Source organism: Aplidium turbinatum, chromosome 16 (genome assembly GCF_918807975.1).
Source record: "Aplidium turbinatum chromosome 16, kaAplTurb1.1, whole genome shotgun sequence".
NCBI lineage: Eukaryota > Metazoa > Chordata > Ascidiacea > Aplousobranchia > Polyclinidae > Aplidium > Aplidium turbinatum.
This window is the reverse complement of record NC_137487.1, coordinates 10,742,222-10,767,643: the sequence shown is the minus strand read 5'-3', so window position 1 is coordinate 10,767,643 and position 25,422 is coordinate 10,742,222. Positions and strand designations below refer to the sequence as shown.

General features: G+C 37.8%; 1 protein-coding gene across 2 annotated transcripts in view; it reads left to right on the top strand.

Moving 5' to 3' along the window:
- LOC145785576 (uncharacterized) overlaps window positions 1-25,422 on the top strand; it is a 37,981-nt gene extending 12,559 nt beyond the window's left edge. The window contains exons 4-20 of one of the 2 annotated variants that reach the window (XM_082597237.1): window positions 34-183; window positions 2,648-2,854; window positions 4,287-4,480; window positions 5,365-5,463; window positions 5,942-6,158; window positions 6,619-6,737; window positions 7,035-7,135; window positions 7,362-7,861; window positions 8,075-8,172; window positions 12,290-12,457; window positions 12,989-13,051; window positions 14,517-14,681; window positions 15,097-15,248; window positions 16,092-16,249; window positions 16,613-16,752; window positions 23,982-24,059; window positions 25,192-25,422. In XM_082597237.1, coding sequence (XP_082453363.1) covers window positions 34-183; window positions 2,648-2,854; window positions 4,287-4,480; window positions 5,365-5,463; window positions 5,942-6,158; window positions 6,619-6,737; window positions 7,035-7,135; window positions 7,362-7,861; window positions 8,075-8,172; window positions 12,290-12,457; window positions 12,989-13,051; window positions 14,517-14,681; window positions 15,097-15,248; window positions 16,092-16,249; window positions 16,613-16,752; window positions 23,982-24,059; window positions 25,192-25,248 — 2,666 coding nt within the window. In that variant the 3' untranslated portion in view covers window positions 25,249-25,422. The remainder of the gene's footprint in view (window positions 1-33; window positions 184-2,647; window positions 2,855-4,286; window positions 4,481-5,364; window positions 5,464-5,941; window positions 6,159-6,618; window positions 6,738-7,034; window positions 7,136-7,361; window positions 7,862-8,074; window positions 8,173-12,289; window positions 12,458-12,988; window positions 13,052-14,516; window positions 14,682-15,096; window positions 15,249-16,091; window positions 16,250-16,612; window positions 16,753-23,981; window positions 24,060-25,191) is intronic. The other variant, XM_082597238.1, reaches the window with a different exon arrangement.

The window sequence follows — 25,422 nt, the reverse complement described above, 5'->3', positions numbered from 1 at the left end:
TTCAACTAAATTTTACGAGTTTCTCTTTTGTAGATTCTTCAGAAGGATCTAGTAGTTCGGACGATGGCACCGCATACAAATCCTATGACCAATCAAGAGAAGCAACTCAACGAAAATCTGGAAGAGGTCGTGGGCGTGGCAGAGGACGTAAAAGGGGAAGTAGTCGTCGGCGAGTATCTAGTGGTAAGGTGGAATAGATATATATATCATATACATTATACACTTGTATATTTCTGCCATTAATGTGCAGCAAGAGAAATAGAGAAGCTACCGTACTGCAGACAACTGGTCGACCCTGATGTTTTGGGATGAAGACCAGGCTTCCATGAAGCAAAATGGAGAGAAAAAATGGGCAGCAAGGTTTTAAACTCGACGAATTGGCTTTTTTATACTGAATTTAAGTGCAAGGAAAGCGGAATGTCAATTTTTCGTAACCGCTCGCTAAATAAATTCGACAACATTCGAAGCACTTTGTGAAGGAGGGGGCGTTCTTCCTGGCTATAAGCACAAGGCTGAGTACTCACTAGTACAGTGAGCAATTGCGATGCGCTAACTATAACGGTGTAGCTTCCATGCTAGCCATTCTTGGTAAAGGCGGCGGTCGATAGTCTGTGGCAGAATTAGTGGTGCGATACTGACGAGCCCATCCTCATGGGCGAAACACAGTGTCTATCGCTGTTAACTCTTGCAACAATCGTCTGTCGAGAAACAAGCTCATAAGAAGCTAATACATTACTACTGTAATGTATTTGGAAAATACAATGTTATTGAAGAATAGTGCAGGAAGTTATTCATTCTTGTTTTTGTTTATCTGCTTTTGATGATATCACACTGCTTTTTTTAGTATAGAAGATGGATAGATTAATTCATCATACAATAAATTTTGGGTTTAGAAGACTTAAGCTATCCTAGATTTGCGTCTTTCACAAAATTGCTCATATATTGTGAAAGTTTGCATCAATGGAACGCTTTTGGGGTATACTGACGCTGACACGATATTCAACAACATTATCTCACGCTTTGATCGCATCTATCTTGCTTTCGAATGAACCTTTTTGTGAATTTCTTCTCTGACCATTCAGTAATTTCTCTGTGTGATTCAGGGTTGATCTCTAAGTGGTCAAAACTGGGTTTTGACCACTAAGCGGTTTAAACCTGGTTTTAACCGGTCAAAACTGGTCAAAACCCTGACCTGACTGGTCAAAACCCTGACCTGACTGGTCAAAACCCTGTAATGAGTTGCTTGATCGTGTTCGCCAGAAAATCACTGAAAATGTGAGGGAGATGGTAGAAGGTGAGGGAGGAGGGAGAAGGTGAGGGAGAAAGAAAAGATGAAATTGACTGGTGAATAAAGCATTTAAATATACTGGAGAGACTTGTTAATTCCAATTGTTCAATTGAGGTGTTCTACATAAAGTAGATAGGCATAAGGCATCACAACTTGTTCCTTTTTCGATAATCCTTTCTTGGCTTGACGTGTACTTTGCTTCAAAGAACGAATCATAAACTATCCTGTCTTTAATTTTTAAAGCATCTTAGAATATGCATTCGCATTGTTTTATTTTAACTGGATAAAATTTGATGGCAAATGATTTTCATAAAAAAAATTGTTGGAATAAATTCTTGTACTTCAGTTGGCTGTGCAAATTGTTCATCGTTCTACCAAGCATTTTTTGGTTCATCAGAAACTTATTTTTAGAATTTGAATTTTCTCAGTAATTAAAATAACCAACTGATTGAAATATAGAGAAATAAAACATAGTAACTTTAGCGGGTTTAGCATACTTTATTTCACACAAAATATAACATAATTAAATAAAATAAACTCAAACGTTTTCGACACGTACGTGTGTCCTCATCAGGAATTAAATCTGCAATACATAAAATGAAAAATCGTAAGATAAATTTGACTATGCACTGTAACTGTAACGACACTCTGGATTGAAAGCACAAACTGAACAAATGATACGAGAATGATTGCGAGTAAATTATGCGGTGGGAAACAGATCACGTGAGGTGTAGACTACAGGCATTGGACAAAACAATGCTAAACCCGCTAAAGTTACTATGTTTTATTTCTCTATGGTTCAACAAAGCAAACTCTCTACCAAAGCTTTATGATTGAAATATCAAAAACAAACAGAGAAGTTGAATATTTTTTGTTCCAAATCCAGCATTTAGGTTATGTTGATCAAAACAAAATATAGTTGAACATCATTACTAATAACATGGAGGGTAATACTTTTAATTCAATTGAAAAGCAACTTGATTCATACACTAAAGGGGTTTTGACCAGTTTTGACCAGCAATAGGTGGTCAAAACTGCCCGGTTTAAACCAGGTTTTAACCGGTTTTTACCGGGCGGTTTAAACCGCCCCGGTTTAAACCGATCAACCCTGGTGTGATTGGCCAGTGGCTTGTTTGACGTCGCATCTGTTTGGTTGAAAGTTAACGTTGTGTTTTTCAAAGCATTTTTAGTTGTCGTGCCGTTTTTAATGCATTTGTCTAGAACCAATCGTGTGCTTTTTGGCATAATTTATGCACTGTACCTGCTGCTTTTGTCATTGGGAAAGTGCGTCTTCGTGCATGGTAACTTTGATTGAACTTCAGACTCTAACTTTATCTGTTGTATCTGATACTTTTTCAGAGCGAGTGTCGTCTGCTGTGACCAACAGTTCTTCTGAAGAGAGCAACACGTCTTCTGAGGAGTCACCTCATGTCAAAGATCCTTTTTGGGAGAATCTAGAAAAAGGAAAGATTGATGTGTTTTCTGGTGACCTCTATTCAAAAGTGAAACGTCGTAGAGGTCCACAGAAAGAAGAGCAACCCTTGGAAACGACCACTATTACAGCCGGTAGCCTACACCCTTATTGCCGCTTAATTCGATTGTTACTTATATGCACGCGTATATGTTATTGTTAAAGTTTTAGGCTACATAGCCGAGCGGTGAGAGCCATAATACGGCACTCGAAAGGTCGCCGGTTCGATACCGCTCAAGAGCATGCGGCTGTGTCTTTGGCAAGACACTTAAAGGCATGTCTGAAGGTGGACTAAAGGGTGGAGTGATTTTTTTTTTTTACAAACCAGATGTGTTAAAAGTAGCATTTGTGTTTAAAAACCACTTCCGAAGTAATTTCGGTCATCTGTCACGTGCACCCAAGTGGCTAAATGGCACGAAAGGTCATGTGTGACTTTTAAAATCGGCAAAAAATTCATAACTTAAGAACCGGTCAAGGTAGAAAGCCGGTTCTTGGCTTAGAATGCTCACAAGGTCCAACTTTTTGAAGTAGGAGAACCATTCACGCTTGTTGATGCTTGGGTAATTTTGCTCGTCGTAAAAATGTGCTTCTTGCAATGTTGGGCGATGATGATTAAAGTATGGTCATATATTTGTGTTTCAAAGATTGAAACATATCAAATTAAAAATTTTCAGTCGAGAAATTATCTTGATATTTTCTGAATAATTTAAATTATTCCACAATGACCTCTAAACTGTTTAACTCAATTTCACATTGTAGATTCTCGAATTGCACCAATTCGATATTGCCACAACGAACTCGCAGCATCAGGCTAAAACAGATCGTTAGAATCTACACTGTGAAGTAAGCAACGATCATGCTGCTAAAAGCGAAACTCAATCAATTGCATATTTAACTCAACTTGGTAGTACATTGTCAGATCAGCTTTTTATGTATCGTATGTCTCCTGCTCAGCCTGATTTTCACGGTGCTACATGACAAATTGATAACAATTATGTTGGCAGCTTGAGTCGACCCTGGCTAAATAACGGATTTGGAAAACGAAATTTGAACAACTCTTAAAGAAACAATAATTTTTTCTTCATTTTTGAATCGAAATCTCAGGAAATGTGTTTTGCCAACTTGTGATTAATGTAGTACAATTAGAAGCAAATGTTGTATTAGTATTATAGCAGATATAAACGTAGACCATCTGAGCATTCTAAGCCAAGAACCAGCTCTCTACCTTAACTGGCTCTCAAGTTATAAAATTTTTTGCTGATTTTGGAAGTCCCGTGACTTTTCAGTCCATTTAGCCACTTGGATACAGGTGGAAGATGACCAAAACTATGGTACCTTGAAAGTTGTTTTTAGATCTAAACGCCACTTTTAACACATCTAGTATTTGAATACGAAAAAAAATTTTCACTCCACCCTAGTTGACACAAAGATTGACTTCCTTGCCTTCCCGTCTACTAAATCCTCAACCACCGGGCGTAAGCTTGTATACGGCGACGTTAAAATGTTGCTGTTTTTTTTTATCGCCAGTCACGAGTGGCAAGAAACGGGGACCGAAAAAGAAAGAAGCAGAAGAAAAAGACCCCTCAAACAAGGAAGAGCAAGGGCTTGGGGCAGAGTGGCACCAAGAAAACAAAGAGGACAAGCAATCTTCTGATACGCACGATGTCGTCGCTTGTGATAAGATTGATTCGGATGAAAGCTCCACTGGCCTTTCCAGTCCGGTGTGTAGTTACGGAACAGTTGACTTTCACGAGGTTTAAATCAGTGTCAAAAATGCTAAACAACTATCATATGCATGCTCTGTCATTTCAAAGTTTGAGGTTGCCGAGTAATTGATGTGTACATAACTTTGTACTGTCTTTCAAATGGTCTAGCTATTCCTCAATTCATTTCCAAAACCTCTTGCATACGGTATGATTTATTTTTAAATCCTCTTCTTGTTCGCTTTTGACAATTTAGGCAACAACCCCAACTGCTGCAACCAGTGCATTGTCTCAGTAAATAAATTTGTAGTTGTAGATGGAGAATTACATATTGCTGGCATATGGTCTGGTCAACCCTGATTTTTATTGTTGAAGATCAGGCTTCTGTAAAGCTAAATGGAGAGAGGAGCTGACAATGGAAAATTAAAATAATTAAAAGTAAGCTTCTATTTTCACGGGGCTTTGGAGCCGGCGTGAAATTGAAACTGCTCCAGCTCCGGAGGTCTTTCATACCACTGCTCCAGCTCCATTATCGTATTTTTTCGAATAACATACGACTTCATTAATAGTCGTCCTCGTTCAATAATCACCCCAAATTAAAAATCTTACGAAATAGCAGACGCACCATTATTCAACAATTAAAAATACCAGCCAACAATTATCAGTTTTGTGATGGGTTGCTGTTAATTATGTAAAATCAGCCAATCGCAATAGCATCTCATGATAGTAGGAGATGTAGCTGTCTATTAAACAACTGGCTCCAGCTCCGGCTGAATTTTACATACAGCTCCGGTTCCAGCTTCTTTTAAAATGCAAAGCTCCGGGGCTCCAGCTCCAAAGCTCTGTGTTTCCATCGCTTTTTAAAGAATACCATGACGTGAGATTGCCATTTTCTTTTGCAGGTATTGGATTACTTAGATCATGAGCTGAAGAGGAAATATAAATCAAAAACTACAAGCAACAAAACGAAGACTAAACAGAAAGAAACCACCCCAGTTCTGGTGGGTTGCTTGAGTCTTTGCATTCAGTTTGATTGAACATCGAAACTCGGTTTATTAAAAAAACGGGTTGATTGAACATCGAAACTCGGTTTATTAAAAAAACGGATTGATTGAAAGACACCAGGTTGATATGGCATCTGGTGAAGAATATACTTGTATAAAAAAACGCCAATGATACATGATATCAGTTTGTTTTTGCTGCTGCTTTAAGGCGATTGTCATTTTTTTCTGGAGTTTTGCATTTCATGAAACAGTCATGATATTTTCGTGAAATTGTTTTACTTGATGTAAGTTTTACTAAACCCAGCGAATAGTGATGACAGTAATCACATCGTAACACGGTCGCAGTTGCTGAAATAAACCAACGTTTGGTAGAATGTTTGACGAATGAGGCTTATTCACGGGTTCATAAATCTTCCATATCGTTTTCCATTGCTTTTTTGTTGAATTTAACTCGTTTTTTTTTTTTAATTGTTAGGGGGATGCTACGAAAAGCTCTCCCAAGCGACCCCCAGGAGCAGATGAAGACAGGCTTGATGAGTTGAAGATAACTAAAGTGGAGTCTGAAAAACCAAAAGTGACTCGCAAAGACTCCACCAAATCGAAGTCTGTGAAACTTGACAAACCACTAGTTAAATCAACTAAACCCAACCAACAAACCAACACAACAAAACCAGCCAACCAACAAGACTCAGGTCATTATCGAAGAAGAATCCTCATTAGTTTACTGTGATAGCTGTGTTGTTACTAACTTGGACTGCATATTTTCTATGTTTATTGTTTAGCTTCTGTCTATTGTACCTGTCAGTGTCGTCCTGAGTCGGTTACATGGCTGAGTGGTGAGAGCGACCCATGGAATGGCGCCGGTTCGATGCCCTGAAGGTTAAAACGAAGAAAAGGGTCGTTACCTCGAAGAGAAGAATTTCATCGACCTGTATCTAGAGATGGTCGAGACTTATTGAATCAGTAGTGTGATGCTTATAAAACCATCCTGAAGATCACTACGTTTGACTATCGTCAATTTTTGCCACACTGACTTGCAAACACGTTATTCTTCTTTCGTTTGAAGTTCTTAGGCACGTCGTTACAATCAACTCTTGGTTACTTCGTACAGTTACTTTTCGTATAATAAACGAAAATCTTCATATTTTTTAGAAGTCTCAACACAAATGTCAGAGGACCCCTCATCCAGTTCTAATGACTCCACTTGCGCACCAAAGGAAAAAAATAAAAAATCCAAATCAGATGAAAGTAAAAACTCAGAGAAACAAACGGTACATGCCCTTTCATGTGTTATAGAATTATACATTCGAACACATTTGTTTCAGATTTTTTGACCAAGTGCAAACTCACCCAGATTCTAAAAGTCTCCGAGAGAGCAAGCGCTACTTAAAGATCGGTGTCTTGAAATGTGATTCATTGAAATTGAAAAATTGAAGCTTAGGGAGTCATAACTTTTAAGTTCGGGTCAGGTTTGAGGTTTTAATTTACTTTACGACTCAAATGCACTCGACTTTTTAGTATATAACTATTTTCTCTCCTCCAATCGATTTACAATGATATTTTCTCAGGTCAAGGCAGACGCTTTTACAGATCTTCTGCTAGAATTGGAGTCTAGTGTGCCCACTATTGTTCCAAGAAAGAAAGACAAGAAAAGAAACTTGAAACTAAGGTTTTTCATAGATTGTTCAGTTTCCTCGTTTAACCTACCAGCTTTTCACATTGTTTTTCTGTCCTTGTCTTTTGCACACAATTCTGCACAACGTAATTTTGTCAAGGTTAGCATTCTCTGGCGAGTTGTTTTTAGTGTGGCTAAGGTTAAGTTAGTTATGTCTGTTATGTCTGTAATGTCTGTAAGGTTAGTTATGTCTGTTAGGTGATCAACATTTTTGTTTCAGCATGGATAAGCCTTCAATGAGCCAAGGAGCACGAAACTCAGAGAAGTCGACGCCAATTTCAACGCCGAGAGAAAAGTCTGATAATAAAAGCGAAGTTGATCAACTTAAACCTTCACAATCTCCAATGCAAAAACAATTTAAAGAAAAAAACAAATTATTATCGACTTCTGTTGAAAGCGGCCAATCAGTGAAAACTAGTCCACGTCCTGTTGCTAGGCAATCATCCAAAGAAGAGAAATCTGCTCGCTCTGGTGAAAAATCGAAACTAAGTCAAGAAAAATCAAAAGATAAAACTCCTAGTAAATCTTCTCATCATTCTTTGTCGCGATCAAATAGCAAACCGAAGGATACGGCGTCTTCTGCAGCATCTCAGCAGTCGTCATCCAACCAAGTACCCGAAAGAGCCGAGCGAACAGACGGATTCTCCATGTTCGAGACGATGCAGCAGGAGTTTGGCAACTCAACCGGATGTTCTAAGCCGCTCACGCCAGTCGATAGTGGTGATTTCATTTTATTTATTTAAATTTATGCAAAATCATTGTGCGTTTTGAAGTAAACGACTTAAACCCGAACCGCAGAAATTAATCTGTCTGCGTTTTCAAGTTACCTGTATTCACCGTTAGTTTTTAACCGTTTTAACAAGTTACAATCCACGTATGAAAAAGCCGTCTGCCAACAACTCTTCCGCAACTAACCGGAAACGTCATTCTCAGACTCATCGACAAAGACCCAGAAGGTGAATGAAGCTGACAACGATGGTCTGGACATGTCGGAATACCTGAAAGTCAAAGTCAATTTTAGCCTTGATGAAGTAAGTCAGAAACGAGGGCTCACTTCAAACCTGAGAAGCTTACTTTTGTATCCTATTGAAAATTTAGATCTCTTCCCAGACAGAAAATCTACTGATTTTTACATTGATGCAACGTCTGCAGACGTTGAATCAATGTAAAAAAACGGTTGATTTGCTGTCTGGATTGTATAGACGAGGTCGCTTGACCGAATGCTTTAAGTTGTCGTTTGCATCGTTCCACTGTGTCTTCATCTGACTGCACTCCAGCTGAACAGTCGTCATTCTTTTTATTGTTAGCCGGTGTTTATCATTTGTATTAAGCCATACACGTGGTTTTGCTGAATGATTAATCAAATATTCAGTTCAACTCGTCTCTTTTTGACGAGCATTTCGAGCTTTGCAGATCTCCCAGATCAATGTCCACATCACTAAGCCACACAGATCGTTATCACTCATGAACAAGAGCAATAACCATTAGGGTGTTTCATTTTTTCACCATTTTTGAATTTCAAAATGCCTAGGGTCCCATCTGGTGGTATTTGGGGAAAAAAGTTTTCACCCAAAATTTTTTTCAATTATGACGTCATATTGAGGTGGTCCACAAGGTTTGAAATTTTTGGGCCTCAAAATCTCAAAATTTGGCCGTATCTCCGGAACCGCTCATCATAAATCGACAAAATTAGTATCAAAATGCGCAGAAGGGTCGGTTTCCTATACCTGATGTAGAGAATATTAAGCTCTATCTGCTTGAGAAAAAAAGTTATTTCAAAAAATCTGATTTTCGGTTTATTTTCTCCTGATGAACAGAGATGAGGTGATCAAGGTAAAAGTTTTTCTGTATTTTTCCACTCTTGGAAGCTGTTATTGCGTAAGAATAGTTGCTGTTAAGGTTTCAGTACTAGGCTTGTCTAGTTTTGCGATGCCCCTTCTTGCATTGCTCCGGGACCCTTCCTGACGCCGTCCACAAAAGAAATGACATGGGAAAGATATATTTCGTTTATGTAGAACATGCATTTGAGGGTATGAACATCATGACCAACTTCATCATTAAAATAATAGACCGGTCGAGTATTGACTCCGGACTTTTTTCCTGTGTTGAGAGCAGTCATATCAGCCATGACTGAATATAGTTGGGATAGGTGAACTCTACAAGCCTCCTGGATGATGGTGCCAAATATCAGTTCTGCAGTGACCGACACACTTTTGGGAAAAGATTTAACAGCAAGCACACTTTCGTGCTTCATACCACAATCATCAGCAAGTTGGCCAAAGAAAACGTATCGATCTATTTTATCGACAACGCGCCCATCATAATATAACTGCATGGCAGAAGCTGAGTTGAGAAGGTTCTCACTTTCCATCAGAGATTTTTCTTTTCTTTTTTGTCGTTGGTGGTATACTGTCGAAGGTGATGCAGCTACTTGATCTTTTCCAAGAACCGACCTCATAAGATCTGACTGCTGGCGTACCGAAGTCATCCTACGATCAGCAAGTACACAACTTAGCTATCATTTATGGAAAACGAATGTACTCTCTTGTACACTTTTCTCCAAACAGCTGGTTTCAGAGACTCGTATTCCTTATCATCTTCCCAATTCATATCCCCATCACAGTCGCTTTCGCTACTGTGTAGACATCTAACTGCTTCATTTCTTTTTCTCTGTTTCGAACAGTCTTTTATTGCCGAACTGCCGATGCTTTGGCAGATTGTATGCCAGAAGTGCTCGGTTGTTCACTTCCTTTTATGATTTTCAAGTTCCAAAGCCTTTTCTACATGGTTGAAATCTACGCCAACGATAAACATTTTTCAATTTTTTCGCTGATCTTTCAAGAAAGCGATTTCTTTCTCCTGGACTCGGTCTTCGAGTTCACAGCTGCAAGAGAGTTTTTTTTGCAAAACAACCGCATTTTCAGAGATTGAACACTTGCATGCACATAATAATATCGAACAAGTTCTGTAACCATTCTTGATTAACCTCATTACCTCTGCGTTTCAATTCTCTGTTTGCTAAGCACTGGAAGACCATCTTTGTTCCACATGCCAACTACATCTTTCTGCAGTTCATCTTTCAAATCTTTGAAATAGGGAATTTTCTTCTAAAACTTAGGATTAGTTTCGGCTACTTTCTTCCTCAAGTAAAAATAGTGACTGACTACATCTGAATTAAGGGGAAGCACATTTCTCTCCAATTCCTTGAAGTTTTGCATCGACTTACTAATGCCTGACCTTAATGCCATAATGACACTTAATCTAGAGCAGGTGAGCACTGAGCAGCATAGGCCAACCTCATCCTCAGCGGTTACATTATAAATTATAATAGTTGGCCTAATACCTTCAATTATTACCATTTCATCTCTTGCAAAACGAACAAGGACAATTATTACGCAATAGCAGCTTCCAGAGTGGAAAAATACAGAAAAACTTATTATCTTGATCACCTCATCTCTGTTTATCAGGAGAAAATAGACCGAAAATCAGATTTTTTGAAATAACTTTTTTTCTGAAGCAGATAGAGCTTAATATTCTCTACATCAGGTATAGGAAACCGACCCTTCTGCGCATTTTGATACTAATTTTGTCGATTTATGATGAGCGGTTCCGGAGATACGGCCAAATTTTGAGATTTTGAGGCCCAAAAATGTCAAACCTCGTGGACCACCTCAATATGACGTCATAATTGAAAAAAAATTTGGGTGAAAACTTTTTTCCCCAAATACCACCAGATGGGACCCCAGGCATTTTGAATTTCAAAAATGGTGAAAAAATGAAACACCCTAATAACCATAGTTTGATATGTCAACCTCCATTTGCTGAAACCTTCTGGTCTTTAACAAAGCTAAAACTTTATCATAGCACATGACTAGGGAACTGTGTTCCGAAAGCTAGTGCAAACAGCTACTACCAAAGCGAACTCGCTGCATCAGGCTAAAAGAGGTCGTTAATATGTACATTGTGAAGTAAGTAACGATCATGCTGCTAAAAGCGAAAATCTATTGTAAAATCAGTAGGCTAACACAGATTATAAGTAAAGGAACACACACAGGAATGTGCTGTTCAAACGAATAACAACATGCTAACTGTTCAGCTTACCAAAAACCACTAGTGAAATCAACACTACAGCAGTGTACGTGTGCACCGTGCATTGTGCATTTGAACGAAAAGCAATTTTTACGCAAATCTCCGGCTTTTTTCTTGTATCCAAGCTTTCGCCTGGCAGTTGAAGATTTAAATTAAGTAGACCGGACGACAAAGAAACCAGTTTTCGTGTCCAATTTTAGGCATGCTTTTAATTCTCTTGCCAGAGACACAGCTACATGCTCTTGAGCGATGTCGAACGGGCACCCTTTTGAGGGTCATAACCTATCAGTGCTTTCACCACTCGGCTATGTAGGTAGGCTATTTCGGCTGTACGGTACAAGAACAAAAAAGCAGTTATAAAACAGGTAGATCTCTGAATTTGAAAAAAAGAAATCACTTTCTACCTTATAGTGCGAGACCTGGGAGAAGGAGGCTGGGTTTTAGTAGTCGGGAGTGTTGAAGCTGGTTACCAGGCGTACGCTGGCTGCAAGATGGTCATTGTTGATCTTTACTTAGACTTCATGATATTCATGTGCAAAATTTGTGCAGTATACTGCACAACTAAGTTGATCCAAAAGAACTGTCAGGTTCAAGGCACATCTTTTGAGATTTCGATAGTTCTATTCCACCAGTTGTTTCCAGAAGACCATAAAATCTTCAACTTGAGAGGATGTTGATTCGGCTTCCTTCTCAATCATTTCATTTTTCAAATTTAGAATCTCATCCGAAACTTTCAAATCGAAAAGTGGTTTGATTTTGGCAGCAGTGTCACCAATATCAATACTTGCACTTTACCCTTATCCTGCAGCTCTACATTCAATGCATTGAGCTCGCCGGTTTATTCAACATGCCAGACAGTTAACTGAAAGCTAGTGGAAGAAAAAAATTATTTGAATTTTTCTTACACAACATGCGATCGACACGAGATCAGTTCGCAACCTACCAGTAGATCGCGATCGACTGGTTGGGCGTCCCTGTTTTATAGCAACTGAAATGGTGAAGTCACTCGCGGCTTCTGTCGTTTCATACATTTTCGACAGATTCACTTTCTTTGATCAGATTTCCCTCAAAGAGATCGAGCAGCATCACGAAGCAGGGGAACCACCTTGCCGGCTGAACCGCGAGATTTCCAACGCGGAATTCCGCCAGTTTATCAGAGCAAACAATTACGAAATGGTTTTCGAGGTTCTCAAGTCGAAAGGAAGAATGTATAACTTGGAACATCAGGTGCCAAGCGAGTTCAGGTTTTCACGCTAAACCTTTTAAATGCAATAGCCCTTTGATTCGAGTAACCCTAACGACTGCAGACTAGGGCTGGCTTGTGGATAGTAAGATTTGCTTTTGGTGGCAATGTTATTGCTTATTCAGCTTTTTTTGTGTGAAAGATGTTTTGCAAATACGTTTATTATAAATGATGACTCTAACTGTTGCATGGTAGTGTTGCAACAGCGTTTTTAACGGGTTTTCACCGGTATTTTCTAAAACACTCAATTGCTTAAACTTTTGTAACACCACAGCTAAACTTCAACTCATGCAATGTTAAATAAAGTAAACAATATCACACCAAATCAGAAGAATAAATTTTTTAAAATTTAGAGCCTTCGCCACACAAGTGTGGCTTCTTCAGTGTAATCGTATTCGTATTCAAATAGAATGAAAATGAAATCATGCAACGTTGTTTGGTAGTTTTTTACGTCATTGCAAGAATGCAAGTATTGATAATGAACTTGTGAAACCCTTATTCACATATTTTCACAGGACTCCATGTGGATGACTCAGCTTATGATCGCTTCTGCTGCCGGCTACACAGAGATTGTGAAGGTGATTATTTTGTTAGCACAAGTTTTGACATCCCCTCTCCGTTAGAACTTAACTGCAAGTGTAGTAGTGGCAGTAGTAAGCCAGGTCCACTTCCACGTGTCGCAATCGCCTTCACACCCTGCCTCCACATCGATCTGTCTAAACAAGCATCTTCCCTTTACAAGCCGACCTCGCTGCTGTCCTCCACAACTTGCCCATTCCACCTTACCAAACATTGTACTCAACCAATCTTCAATTTATGGAAAGTTTTCAATAACTGGCCCGTTTAGCACAAGCTATTTTTAAACAAAATGGAAGCTTATCTGAATAAGAAAGGGTGTTGCCCATAAGTTAAAAAACAGAAACCTATATACACGGGATAAGAATATGTTTTCCGCTGTTGCAAAGCTTTAAACCAGCGGTGACGAACCTGCTGGCCGCATGCGGCCCTTCAAAGTTTTTTGTGTGGCCCGCAAAACAATTTGACAATCGCTCATGCATTAAAGACAAAAGACAACTCAAAGCTGTTTTATGCCTTCACTGGTAGGCTACACCTTTCCTTTGCTACAGGTCGAGGCTGACAGATGAAAATCTTGGTATGCAGTTGAGAGTTGCTACATCGTTTGTTCGACCTAATATTGAACGCTTAGTCAAGCAAAAAACTCCAAAAATCCCAAGCAAAAAAATTCAATGCTTCAATGTTATTTTTTAATCTTTTATGCTTCAATGCTGCATTAGATAGCTTCAGCTGTATGATTCGCATGGACTTTTGTTTGTTGTTTGAAAAAAAAAATTCATTAACTGATTCGTTGTTTCGGAGCATAATGGTCGAAACATTTAGTCAACTTGAGCAAAAAGGATAGAGCCAAAAAAAGAAGAAATCATACTCATATGAAAGCAAACGCTTCGAAAATTAAACTGTCTTCATTATCAGTGCAAGTACTGTTGCTCTATCCTTTTTGCTCAAGTTGATTTGTTTTTAATTTTTACTGTTGTATGTTTCGATTCTGCGTAAGATAATTTCAACTGTGTGGGTTTTATTACTTTCATTTGCCGTTTGTTACTTTTCATGAATAATATCTTGAGTCGCTTCTAAAAGATTTCACAGTACAGTAGGTTACTTAAAAAGTTGTGTGGCCCGATAACTCATGTGTAATTGACAAAGTGGCCCGCGACCGCAAAAAGGTTTGTCACCCCTGCTTTAAACGTTGCATAATATGCAATGCATATGGTTTCTGTGTTACAGATTTTTGTTTTAATATTAACACTTACTGTAGCAAGCAATAAGATCCAAGGACCACACTAAACGTACAGAACATAACCGCAAAACAGAAAAATAATAACTTAAATTAATGAAAATTAAAGCCTGTTAGTAAAATCAGGTCTCAAGCAGCGAAGATAGTTTTTATTTTCTCTACTCACAATATGTTCATTCTAACGAAGTGCTCAAATTTTGCTTTTATAAACTTTAAATTCAAAATTTCAGGTGCTAGCTCATCACGGTGCAAGGGTGAACGCCAGGACTAAGTCCGGCCAAACCGCTTTAATGTTTGCTGCTGAGAAGGGTCACACCATCACCGTACGTGTGCTGCTCCTGTACGGAGCCTACATTAACTTACAAACGTCGTCGGGAGAGACAGCCCTCATGAAGGTACGGATTTCTGTTTTTGTTGAAAACATTGGTACAAGATTAACTAACATGAAATTTTTTATACGTTTAATTTTTTTTAAGCATGAAATCTATTTTTGGTTATGATGGGTTGAAATTAATATTTTGCAGCACTGCTTACTGTGCAACTGTACGCAGGAAGAATTATATGCAAAAAAATAACTTACGGCTTTTTGTTGCCTTTTTTTCTTAATTCTGATGCCACCAATAAAAATCTGGGTTGTAAAGACTGATTGGATTTTAAAATAGTAGTAGTTCGTTGGGCTACTCAATTTGAGGTCGTGTGCCTGCATTATTAACACACTAGTTATCTTACGCACACCAGGTCATAACGTGTTTAAATTATATGCCTGATGAAGAACAGTTTCTGTCTCATTAAGTTCATGTCCTTCATTAGGCTGTCAAATGTGGCCATCTGGCAATTGCTCACTCCCTTCTCCAAGCGGGTGCCGATCCTTGTTTGAAGTCACCACATGGTGTCAGTGCGTTGAATACAGAAGGCAGGTTAGCAATTCCAGCTGTCGCCCTGGCAAAGAAGCATAAACAAAGGTAGCTGTCGCCACACACGTTTAAAGTTATGCGTTTAACACAATGATTCATCTTGTAAAGTGCACAACTATCTAACGTTTTTTTGTTAACTGATTTAACTGCTAAAGTTATTGTCTTTATATTACACAATGCTTACTGTCATACATAGTTACTCAGTGTTCAGATGTATAATTTTATTAATAAAAGCTCTTGTTTTAATTAATTTTTGTGGTTTACATTTAATTTGACTGCTCTAAAGTTTATCAGTCAAATTGCGGTTTTTCATTTTCTTCATGTAGGAATGACAACTTTTGCAACAAACAGTTTCGCGAAACTACTGACGAGTCCTTATTAAACTACTGACTGACGAGTCCTTATTAACTTTTTTTCTCAACCCATGCTTGGCTTTCATGTAACGAATTTAAATTTCAAACAACTTTACTGCAAAATAGAATGTACTCGCTTAAGATCCCCCCCCACGAAACAATGTTGACAAGCAAGACAATGGTCGCTTTTATTTCGAAAGCCAAAACAAGTCATACAAAATGCAGTTATTGATTCAAGGCCTGTCTTGGTTGTGAGCCTCCAACACAAGCTGCTGTTTCATCACATGCAACGTTTACAAACAAAAATGATGACTCATCAAGAAACGTAGTGGAGAACGTACACAGCAACAACTTCGCACTGTAGTCTGACTCAAAGTTTTTCTCAAAACTACTGTATAAACTATTTATCAAAGTTTTTTTTTGTGAAGCAATCTTGCCAATGAAAAAGATCACTTTTACAGTAATTCAACTTTTTCAAACATCAATGTAACGTAACCATGTCAGTGTTGCTTGAAAATCTTTGCCTCTCTCATTGCAGCGTAGAAGCCGCAGTATACCAATGTATTCGCTCCACTGTATCCCAACTAGGACTGAGCGTGCTGGGGTCGTCCTTATTCGGCGTGAAGACTTACAATGTACGAGAGCATGCTCTTGTATACTTTACACACCATTGCACTCAACAAGACCTTCCACCAAGTACGTTGATTTAAACGAGAATTAAGTTTAACGTTGTTTTCGTATTGCAAATGAATCGATAAAGTTTCCCTAAAGCGGAGAATGGTGTGGTTTTCGATTATCTTTGTAACCACACCGCTTTTCTCAAATTTACATAGACGACATACGAAGAAAGTTGTTCCAATAAATGTTCATATTCCTGCTATGTGGTGTGGCTGCCTATGCTGCGTTGTTCCAGAACATTCGATTGTGATTAATATTTTAATCAATTTCTCTGGTAGTGACGAAAGATACTCTTACTTTTACGTCATGTTTTTTACTCTAGCAGGAGATACAAGTTTCATAAGAATTTTAAAAGCCACGTTTTGATGCTTGTAATTTCAGATCAAGGTCTAATGCTTTTCGCAGTGCATGGCATGATTGGTACTGGTTTGTCTCACAAATGCCGCATGCGAGGACCTTGCCATGTGAACGCAGTAACCGTCAACAATGCTGTTATGGAACCTGTAATGCCAACCAAAGAGGTGAGCGGTGAAAAATGAATTGGTTACATTTTTGAACAGCTTTAAAAGTACAAAGCAATCTTTCTAGGCATTGATCATTTTTGAAAATATTTTAGGTTTGAATGAAAACCTTGTTTATGACACTGGCCTGGCTGCTTCGCCAACCTATTCAAGAATTTACTTTTTTGAAACAAATCAAGCGTCTGGCAAGTTTCCAGACGCAGCATCTCAGCCAAATTAGCTGATCAGAGCGCACGATGAACTTACGACCTTTCAATATTTTATATATTCCCTCTGGCCTTTTTGTTGGCGTTGAGCACTTTTTGTAATGTTGATACTATTTATTGTTTATAGTTAGATATTATATATATCAATGATTCTCAAATATGTTTTTATTGGGACTCAATGTATTTCGAAACGCTCGCACTGCCCTTACAACGAAAAACACCAAAGCAACGTTAAAAAATAGAAACAATTTCGTCACAATAACATACACAGGTAATGTCGATCATCAAGAGTGCTGGGAGCCAGGCAGAGTCCTCTCCACTATTATGACTGGTTTTCCTCTACTTTCATTATTATACAATGTTTATATTCCAGCTCAAAGGGGTACTGAGAGTTAGGAATCTATAGACTCTAAGTCTAGGGCAATTAATGAAAAGATATTATTTGACTAGGTTGATGCACGTTTAATTTTATGCTAAATTATCGTAATAAGAAGTGTTACTACAGAAAAATGAAAATAAAAAGCAAACTTTACTGTGCCACAATTGACTTTGCTCTAAGCCGAGGTGTGGACTAATTGGTTTAATCCAATTTAGATTGAGATCTCAATTTCCCATAAACTGTGAGCAGTCTTTTGTTTATGTCTAATAAGTGGCATGACAAAAGGAAAAGGTTTATTTCCAAACACTTTAAATTTCGTTGAACAGTTTTTCCTGGAAATCTGAACCAGTGTACACGAGGCTTTACATATCGATGATCCTTTTTTTGAAGTTTGAGTGGTGTTCATTGCATCACTATTGTGTTAATTTACGTTGACCTTGCATTGCTCTACTTGTGAAGAGAGATCTAATTCACTCTCAACGCGCATGCGCACGCTTTGAGCAAACTGATTCTAAAAGAATTAAAAATGGATGCTTGGGTTTCAATAAAAATGTGGCCGCATTGTCCAAGGTTTCATAAGGAGGCTGGACGAAAAGTTTTTATTTTTATTTTTTATTTTATTGACAAGTGAAAGGGTTCACAATTTCGCAGCAATCACAGGATATATGGGTTATAAATAACTTTGGGAGAAACACCGGTTTACAGCATCTAATTGGAGAATCGATTAAAAAGTGAGCTGCCCCTCTGCTTCATTGCGTTTTTCACCATGACTTTTTTGTGATGGTCTTACTCTCTCCTGTTTAAGTTGGCTTTGAAATTTTATTCCCATTACAGTTCGTAGTGAACAAGAGTAATTCAAAATTAATGTTTCTCTACTGCTTTGAGTCATGTTTCTATTTACGATAAAGATACTGATGTTTATGCGCTGATTTATCTAGGAATAGATTCTGACCAGAAGTTAGCGGTTGAGTAATAAGATTATGCTTGTTCAAAGTCTACTTAAGATCTTCTGTAGGCCTACAGTACAGTATGTTGATATGGTGAGCACGTTTCCTTGAGCTGTACTATTTACAAACGAGATTGTGATGCAAGAACTGATTCTAAGAGATAGCGAATCTTGCTGTGTAATGAGAACACGGAACTTTGAAGACTTAAAAACACACAAGCACATTCGTGTCACTGCATTGATTGTATCTTTCAAAGACGGTTTTTTTTTTTTCATTAACTTGTACAATATACACGAATATGTTCCCGATAACTTGGTCGGTGAACAACTGGCTAGATGAACCAAGACATTGCAGCTTGCAGGCGAAAATGATTCATTTGTCTTGATGCACGTTGATAGCATGCTTCAGCTACAACTTTCCGTGCAACGGCATTTACGGAATGGATTGATTTAAAAGCTGCAATTTCAGCAACTGGGTCTTCACCAGTTGTTCAAAGAAGTGCAGTATTTACAAATGCGGCAGGCCTACTTATCGAAATTATCATTATCATTCGTTCAATCGATTTCGACTCTCAGTTACTGAATATAGATCCCCTCTCTCCACAGCTCTTGATTCTTCGCAACGTCCTTCGGATCTTTCATGTACAACGCGCTATCATTCATCACTTTGTCGAGCCATCTCTTTTTGGAACGACCCTTACCTCTTCTTCTGATATCGTTTTCCAGTGGTGTTGCTTCTCATGGTGTTGCCAAAATATGAAAGTTTCTGCTTAACTATACGAGCTTCTAGGGATATGTCCGGTTTAATTTGGTCCAAAATTTGTTTGTTTTTTTAGCTGTTCAAGGAACACACAGAGCATTCTTCTCCAATCTCCAATACCATAATCTGAAAAGTCAATCTTTTTTCTGTCTGCTTTGTTCATTGTCCATGTTTGGCATCCGTAATTTGTAATTAGAAATATTATACGTTTGATCGGCTTCTGTTTTGTTTCCAGTTTGCTCTTCCAAATCCTATTCTTTCTTACCAACATCTTTCTACCTAGAGTGATTCTTCTATTTATCTCGGGTGAATTGGTGGAATCCCAGCTTATTTTTGATCCTAAAAGTCCTTCACTGTTTCAATTTCTTTGTTGCCGATCTTGATATTTGTGTTTTTCGCTTTTTTAGGCATCATACTGTATAGAAATCATTATCGAAATTATACTTCACACTAAATGCTTTTCCACCTGAAAACAGCTTTGAAGTTTTACGGAATTTTATCTGGGTTCGCCCTCTCTAAATCCGTCCAGATTAGCATGACAACCCTACCGCGAGTAGGTTTCGCGATGGTTGTGCTGCCAAATCAGCTTGGGATAAGGGGACCAGTGTGCACTGTGCAATGAGAGGCTATTGGCTTGCGCATTTATCTGTTAAAAGGTACCATCGCTCCAAAGCCATTAAGATGGCGTGCGGCAAATCCCTTTGTGATAAAATCACCAATGATGTATTGAGAGAGTGACTGGCATTGAGAGCATTGACAACAATAAGAGAATATAGTCTCAGAAAGATCCAGGTCCTCGCCAGCAAATGATCGGTGCTTCAGATGAAACTTTCTCAACCGTAGTTCAGTTTTCAATCTATCAACAAAGATCGTAGTGTCCAAAGCAGCTTGAAAAGTTAATGTTAATTGTAATCCAACAATAAAGGAAAGCAATGCTTCCGTACTAAATGTAAAACTTGGGTATGAATTTTATGCGTAAGTAGTTTTCGGCAACGAATTTGACTTGTTAGTCATTTGTTGTATCTGCAAGCAGCTGACACTCACTGATTAACCGTTGTCCACGTCATACGTGACGTCATCCACCTTGTAACAATCAAGCCACTGTTTTAAAAAGTAACCATTTTTTAACGTTGTGTCTCTGTCATCACTTCTCTTAATGTCTTAACCTTTGTTTAATTTTACAAGATTTATAAAAACAAAATTTTGTGCTACGTCCTTGTTAGAATTATTGTTGAACGTGAATACCCGGCGCTTGTTTTCCGATTCAACGCGTTGTTTCATAAATAGGCAACACCTCTACTGACTTTTCGAATCGCCGTTCATGATCTTCGCTAATTCTTATGCCAAGACTGCGGTTTGACAACTTTTTTGATTGTTGACAGAACATGCTGCGAAGTTAAACTAAATCTGAGCTAGTGTTATTCTTGTAAATCTGAGTTCTATTTTTAGACGCTATTCGGCTAGTATTTTGACATCGCCTAATGCAAACGCATTGTTGCCATAACAAATTGTGGCGTTTATAGACCAGCGGTTGCTTCAAAAACGTCTTGTATATGTAACACGTAACATGCAATCATTTTGTAGCAGGAAATAAAAAACTTGGCTTTCTGGGGGTTTACAAAAGTTAAGCACAAGTGATGGACAGCTCACCTGAAATGTTGCAATCAGTGCCGTTTAGAGGATAATTTGGGCCTGGCACCAATTAGATCCTCTGTCCCCTAATCAAGATACTTCTAAGATAAATGCGCTTTATACAAAGAATAGGATGTTTTTTTTTTTCAAGTTCCCGGCCCCTTGAAAAGGTTACGGCCTGTAATGTTATTGCTTGTAGATCCTTTAACTTTTTTGAAAAAGGAATTGTCTCGGGAATTGAAGTCTGCTGTCTCCATTTTGAATAAGTCAGGAGATTAAAACGATGTTCCTAATCACAATAGTACCAAAATTTGGTAAACTGTAGGAAGGCATACCATGCCATCCCCTCCAGCAATAGATATTAGATAACCACTTTTAAGTCGAAAATAACCCCCCAAAAATTATCCCATGTTCGTGAGCAATTACATTGATGAAAGTTTGCCTATCATTTGCACTGTACAGTATGTCAAAGTGCGTATAATTTATCCGAAGTCCGGTAGCAATATGGAAACTTACTAAAAAAATAAAAGCAAGCATTTTCTCCCATAAAGGTCACTTTTGGAAAAATTACTGCATGGGAAAGCACTTGATGAAACACAGAAGACGTTCTTATTACTATTTTAAATAATACTACATTATGTTACATCAAATTTACCTCAATAAAGCAAATAGACATGTATAAAAAATCTTTATGACCAAAGTGATGATAAGAGTTCTTAATCTGACATCTTCCTCTCATTTTTGTGCCTATTCAACTGCCGGCATGAGATAGCAAAGCCACGTGGTCGTAACAGCTGCAGCTTGTCGACCAGAAATCATATTTTGTTGTGCAGGAATGCAATACAAATGGTTCTTTCTCAAATAGCTTCCAGTTTCAAACTATTTTCATTCACATATTGCTGATTTCTCGTAAGATTTCTTGAAATCAGTTTATCTGAAGGATTAGATGTCAGTTGGGTTAAATTGCAGCGACGTTTAACGTAGCACTGATCTTCTGCGCATGTGGTGAACGACCGGTCATCACAGAATAGTTGACGACGACGACCGGCCGTCGCAGTCGAGCGAATAGTTGTTGCATCAGCTTGGTGTTCCACAAGGTGATATCAATGATAGGTCTGGTCCTGTGCAACATCCGTGCTAATGTTCAGTGTCTTACTTGCTCGCCCAAACAGAAAATCGGTCTACTTTACCTTGACTCGAGGCCTATCTGCAGACCTGACGTAACAGTTAGCGCATGGATTTTAGATGCGCGGTAAACACTCAGTTTATTGTCCATGGATGCAATATACCAAGTATCCATCATATCAAGAAGCTTTCCTTGCGTGTGCATGAATGCGAAGGTATAGTAACTGTGAAACCTTTTTCAACAAGCTAAACCCTTCGTATTCATTTGTTGCTTTTGGAAAATTTCAAAAGAAGACTCTTATTTGGAAGAAATTAAACCATTCATTTACACTTTCAACAATAAAAAACGGGCATAGTTCGAGGCATTTGAAATTGTAATTTGGTAAAAAGGACTGTAATGGTTCCATTACACAGCCACCCGTTGGAAAATGGAAAGGATTGGTCATGGCATTGTTTCTGCTATTAAATTTTAAGTGATTGACTCGTATATTTCTCTTGTTTTAAAAAAAACTTACAAAAGTATATTTCTTTGAATTCACATTCTGAGGGTGATTAATGTTTGAAGTTGCGAGATTGTTTTCACTTGCTTCACAAAAAGATTGAATGCCAAATTATTTCTCCGCATTTTGACAAACACTCAATTTGTCTTGTCATACTACTCTTGTTTGGTCTGGCTTGGATGATTGAATGTCATTTACACAGTTCATAATTGATAAATCTGATAAGATATTTATCCGTAATATCCCTATTGCGTGGGTTGGAATTTCAGAAATTTACTGCAAGCTCTTTTGCAATTGATTTTCTTGCCGTAAATGAATTTCTAATTATTTTTAATGACATTTCATTGCAACATAAACCTTTCAATGATGGCTGTTACTGGCCTTTCCAAATGCGTCACCAATAAAGACAATAACTCTATAAAAATCGATACATTTTTAGAAGTTAGGCCATTTAAATATGCAGCAGAAATACATTGTCTGTCGATTTGGTTTTGCTTGATATATGCGTTGTAAAAAGGTATACGGTTGATATCACAAAAATACATAATCTGACGTGCTTTCAACATGTTAATTTTTTTTAGTGAAATTAATAAAAAGCTTATCAGTGGCTGATGGTGTTATTTTCTGTCCATAAAACTTTGCACTTTAAAGTCTTTCAATGAATAAATTGTGTCAAGATATTACTCAATTGACGCTGTCCTGCCAACTCTTGTTGTCTGGACAGTGGACACCAACCTCTCACCATGGGAACATCATTATCTTTCTACGAATGCCTCTTAATATTTGATGAAACAACTACAGTTATTAAGGGGAAATTTATCTTTACTGGCAATTGTTGTATTACTTCACGATCTCTTTATTTCCGAGTGTTTTTCAACTATCGGTGAACTTTTTATCTGTATCAACATGACAATTTTCTATTGTTTCATGATGTATAGAAAAAACGTCACACTATTATTATGCATCATTCTTCTTCGCAACAATTACAGTTGAAATCATGCTCCGTCATTACTGGCGGCATTTGGGCTCTGCTTCATACAGCAGGAATTTTACATTAATTTTACTTTTGTGTTGTGGCTAAAACAAGTTCTTTGCTTATTTATCTATTTCTTTAAGTAGTGTGAACAATTGCATGCACCTCGTGTCTGTGTTTCAAAGGCGGGTCTGCTACTATTCGGTGAGTTCGATTCGGTGAGTTTTTAATCTTTAACCCCTAACCCAAAAACGGCAATGATAATTAGGCTACGGTACTCAATAATTTAAAAAAAATGAAAAAATCACCGAATAGGGATCGGACTCACCGAAACGGGCCATTCCGTTCAAAGGCATCCTCTTCCGGCTTCAACAGCGAAGTGCATTTAGATCTAGGCTAATTTTGTACCAGCTTTATATCTTGCGTACTCTCTCTAGTCTTATAAAATAAATAGATATTGCAAGTTTTGAAAAAACAAAAACAAAAAACAACCTAATCGTTACGAAATTTTGAAGCCATATTCAACTTGAAACTTTAGTTTCAGTGATGAAATTGTAGATTGTGTGTAATTGCTGTCGGCATATCTTGTGGTGACGGTGCACGACCAGGTCGTTTTTAAATACGCATTAGCCGAGATTACTATACTGCCCCTTATTTTAATGTATTTATACTCAAAATAATCGTGTTTTCCCTGCATTTTGTTTACAGAATGACAAATACACTCATTTTATGACGAATGTAGTGTGGAGAACGGGCCAAAATTCATTTCGGCTGTTCCTTGCCCAAGTAAGTGAAGTTATTTTTTAGCCAGCGTTTTATCTCGATGCTTGTTTGATTGCTTTGATAACCATCAGCAAGGGTTGTCTGTAGATACATTTATCGCTGTACAAATTTTCTATCGGGGGTTTTTCTCCTGACAATCAAATCTCTAAACTGCTTTATTAGAAAACGTTTCAAAAGTTTCCACCGCAGTTGCCTTCACGCTAAGTTATTTAATCCCCTACTGGGTGTGGATAAAAACCAACTTGAGATTAAATTTACTTCCGTTGTTTTATGTTAATCTACAGCAAACCAGTTTGTAAGGTAAGGCAACTCGTTACGAAATTGCAAAACAAAAAGTTTCGTTTTTCTACCCCGATACTGTAACGATTGTTTAACCATTACAAGAGCAGCTCACACTAATACCAATTACCATGTGGGTGAAGATATGTCAAAGAATGAAATTTTTATGTTAAACCTAATGTTGTTATCAGTATCAGCAGAGGACTTGACAAAATATAAAGCAAAACAACACTTCAAGGATTCGTTATTTTCATTCTTCATCAAAAATCGAGTGCTTTGCTGTTCTACTGAGTCTATAAATTGTAGCAATGCAACACCAGGCAACATGCTGCAATGTTCACTAATTACCTTGTAGGGTTTAAACAATAAGGTCTTTATAGAATCCAAGCACATTTGATCTTTGCGTTCAATTAAAATTCTTTGCCAACAATTGATAGTTTAATTTACAACCGCTTGTAGTTTTTTTGTAGGAGGAAACTAGAACCTGAATTGTTTTTAAATGTGTTGTTTAGTGCAGGTACATTTCTAAAATACGCCGTGCAGTAATGCAGTTGTACTTTTAACTTTCGCCAACCATTTCTCGGATTGGGCTCAGAAGCGAACTATACATTATCACCATCACGTTTGATATATTTAGATATCTGCACTGTATTTAGCTTAAATGTTTACTCTGATACTACGCAAGATACGTTATCTCACAAGTCGATTTATTTGCTTGTGCATTTTGACATAATTTTCTGTGCAACCAAAACGAAATTAACATTTTTGCCATGAAAGTATTGCCTGCATTTTCGTTGCACGTCTAGGGGGAGGGAATTTCTTTCCCAAATTGTTGTAAATGTTTTAAATTTTTCAGGACGGATTAAGCCGAGAGAAAATCTACCTTGCCGCTTTTGTCTTGGGGTTTTCATAATGTTGATTGAGGATTTGTTAACTGCCAAATGCCACTTTGTGCTCAAGGTTTTTTATTTTATCCAAGACTCATTTTTTCTTATTTTATCGCTTGTGCTTTGAGAAAAGAATTCACTTGTAACTGTGATTTCTTTGTCAAAATCATGTTTAGGAATTTTTTTAATAAACAGACGTC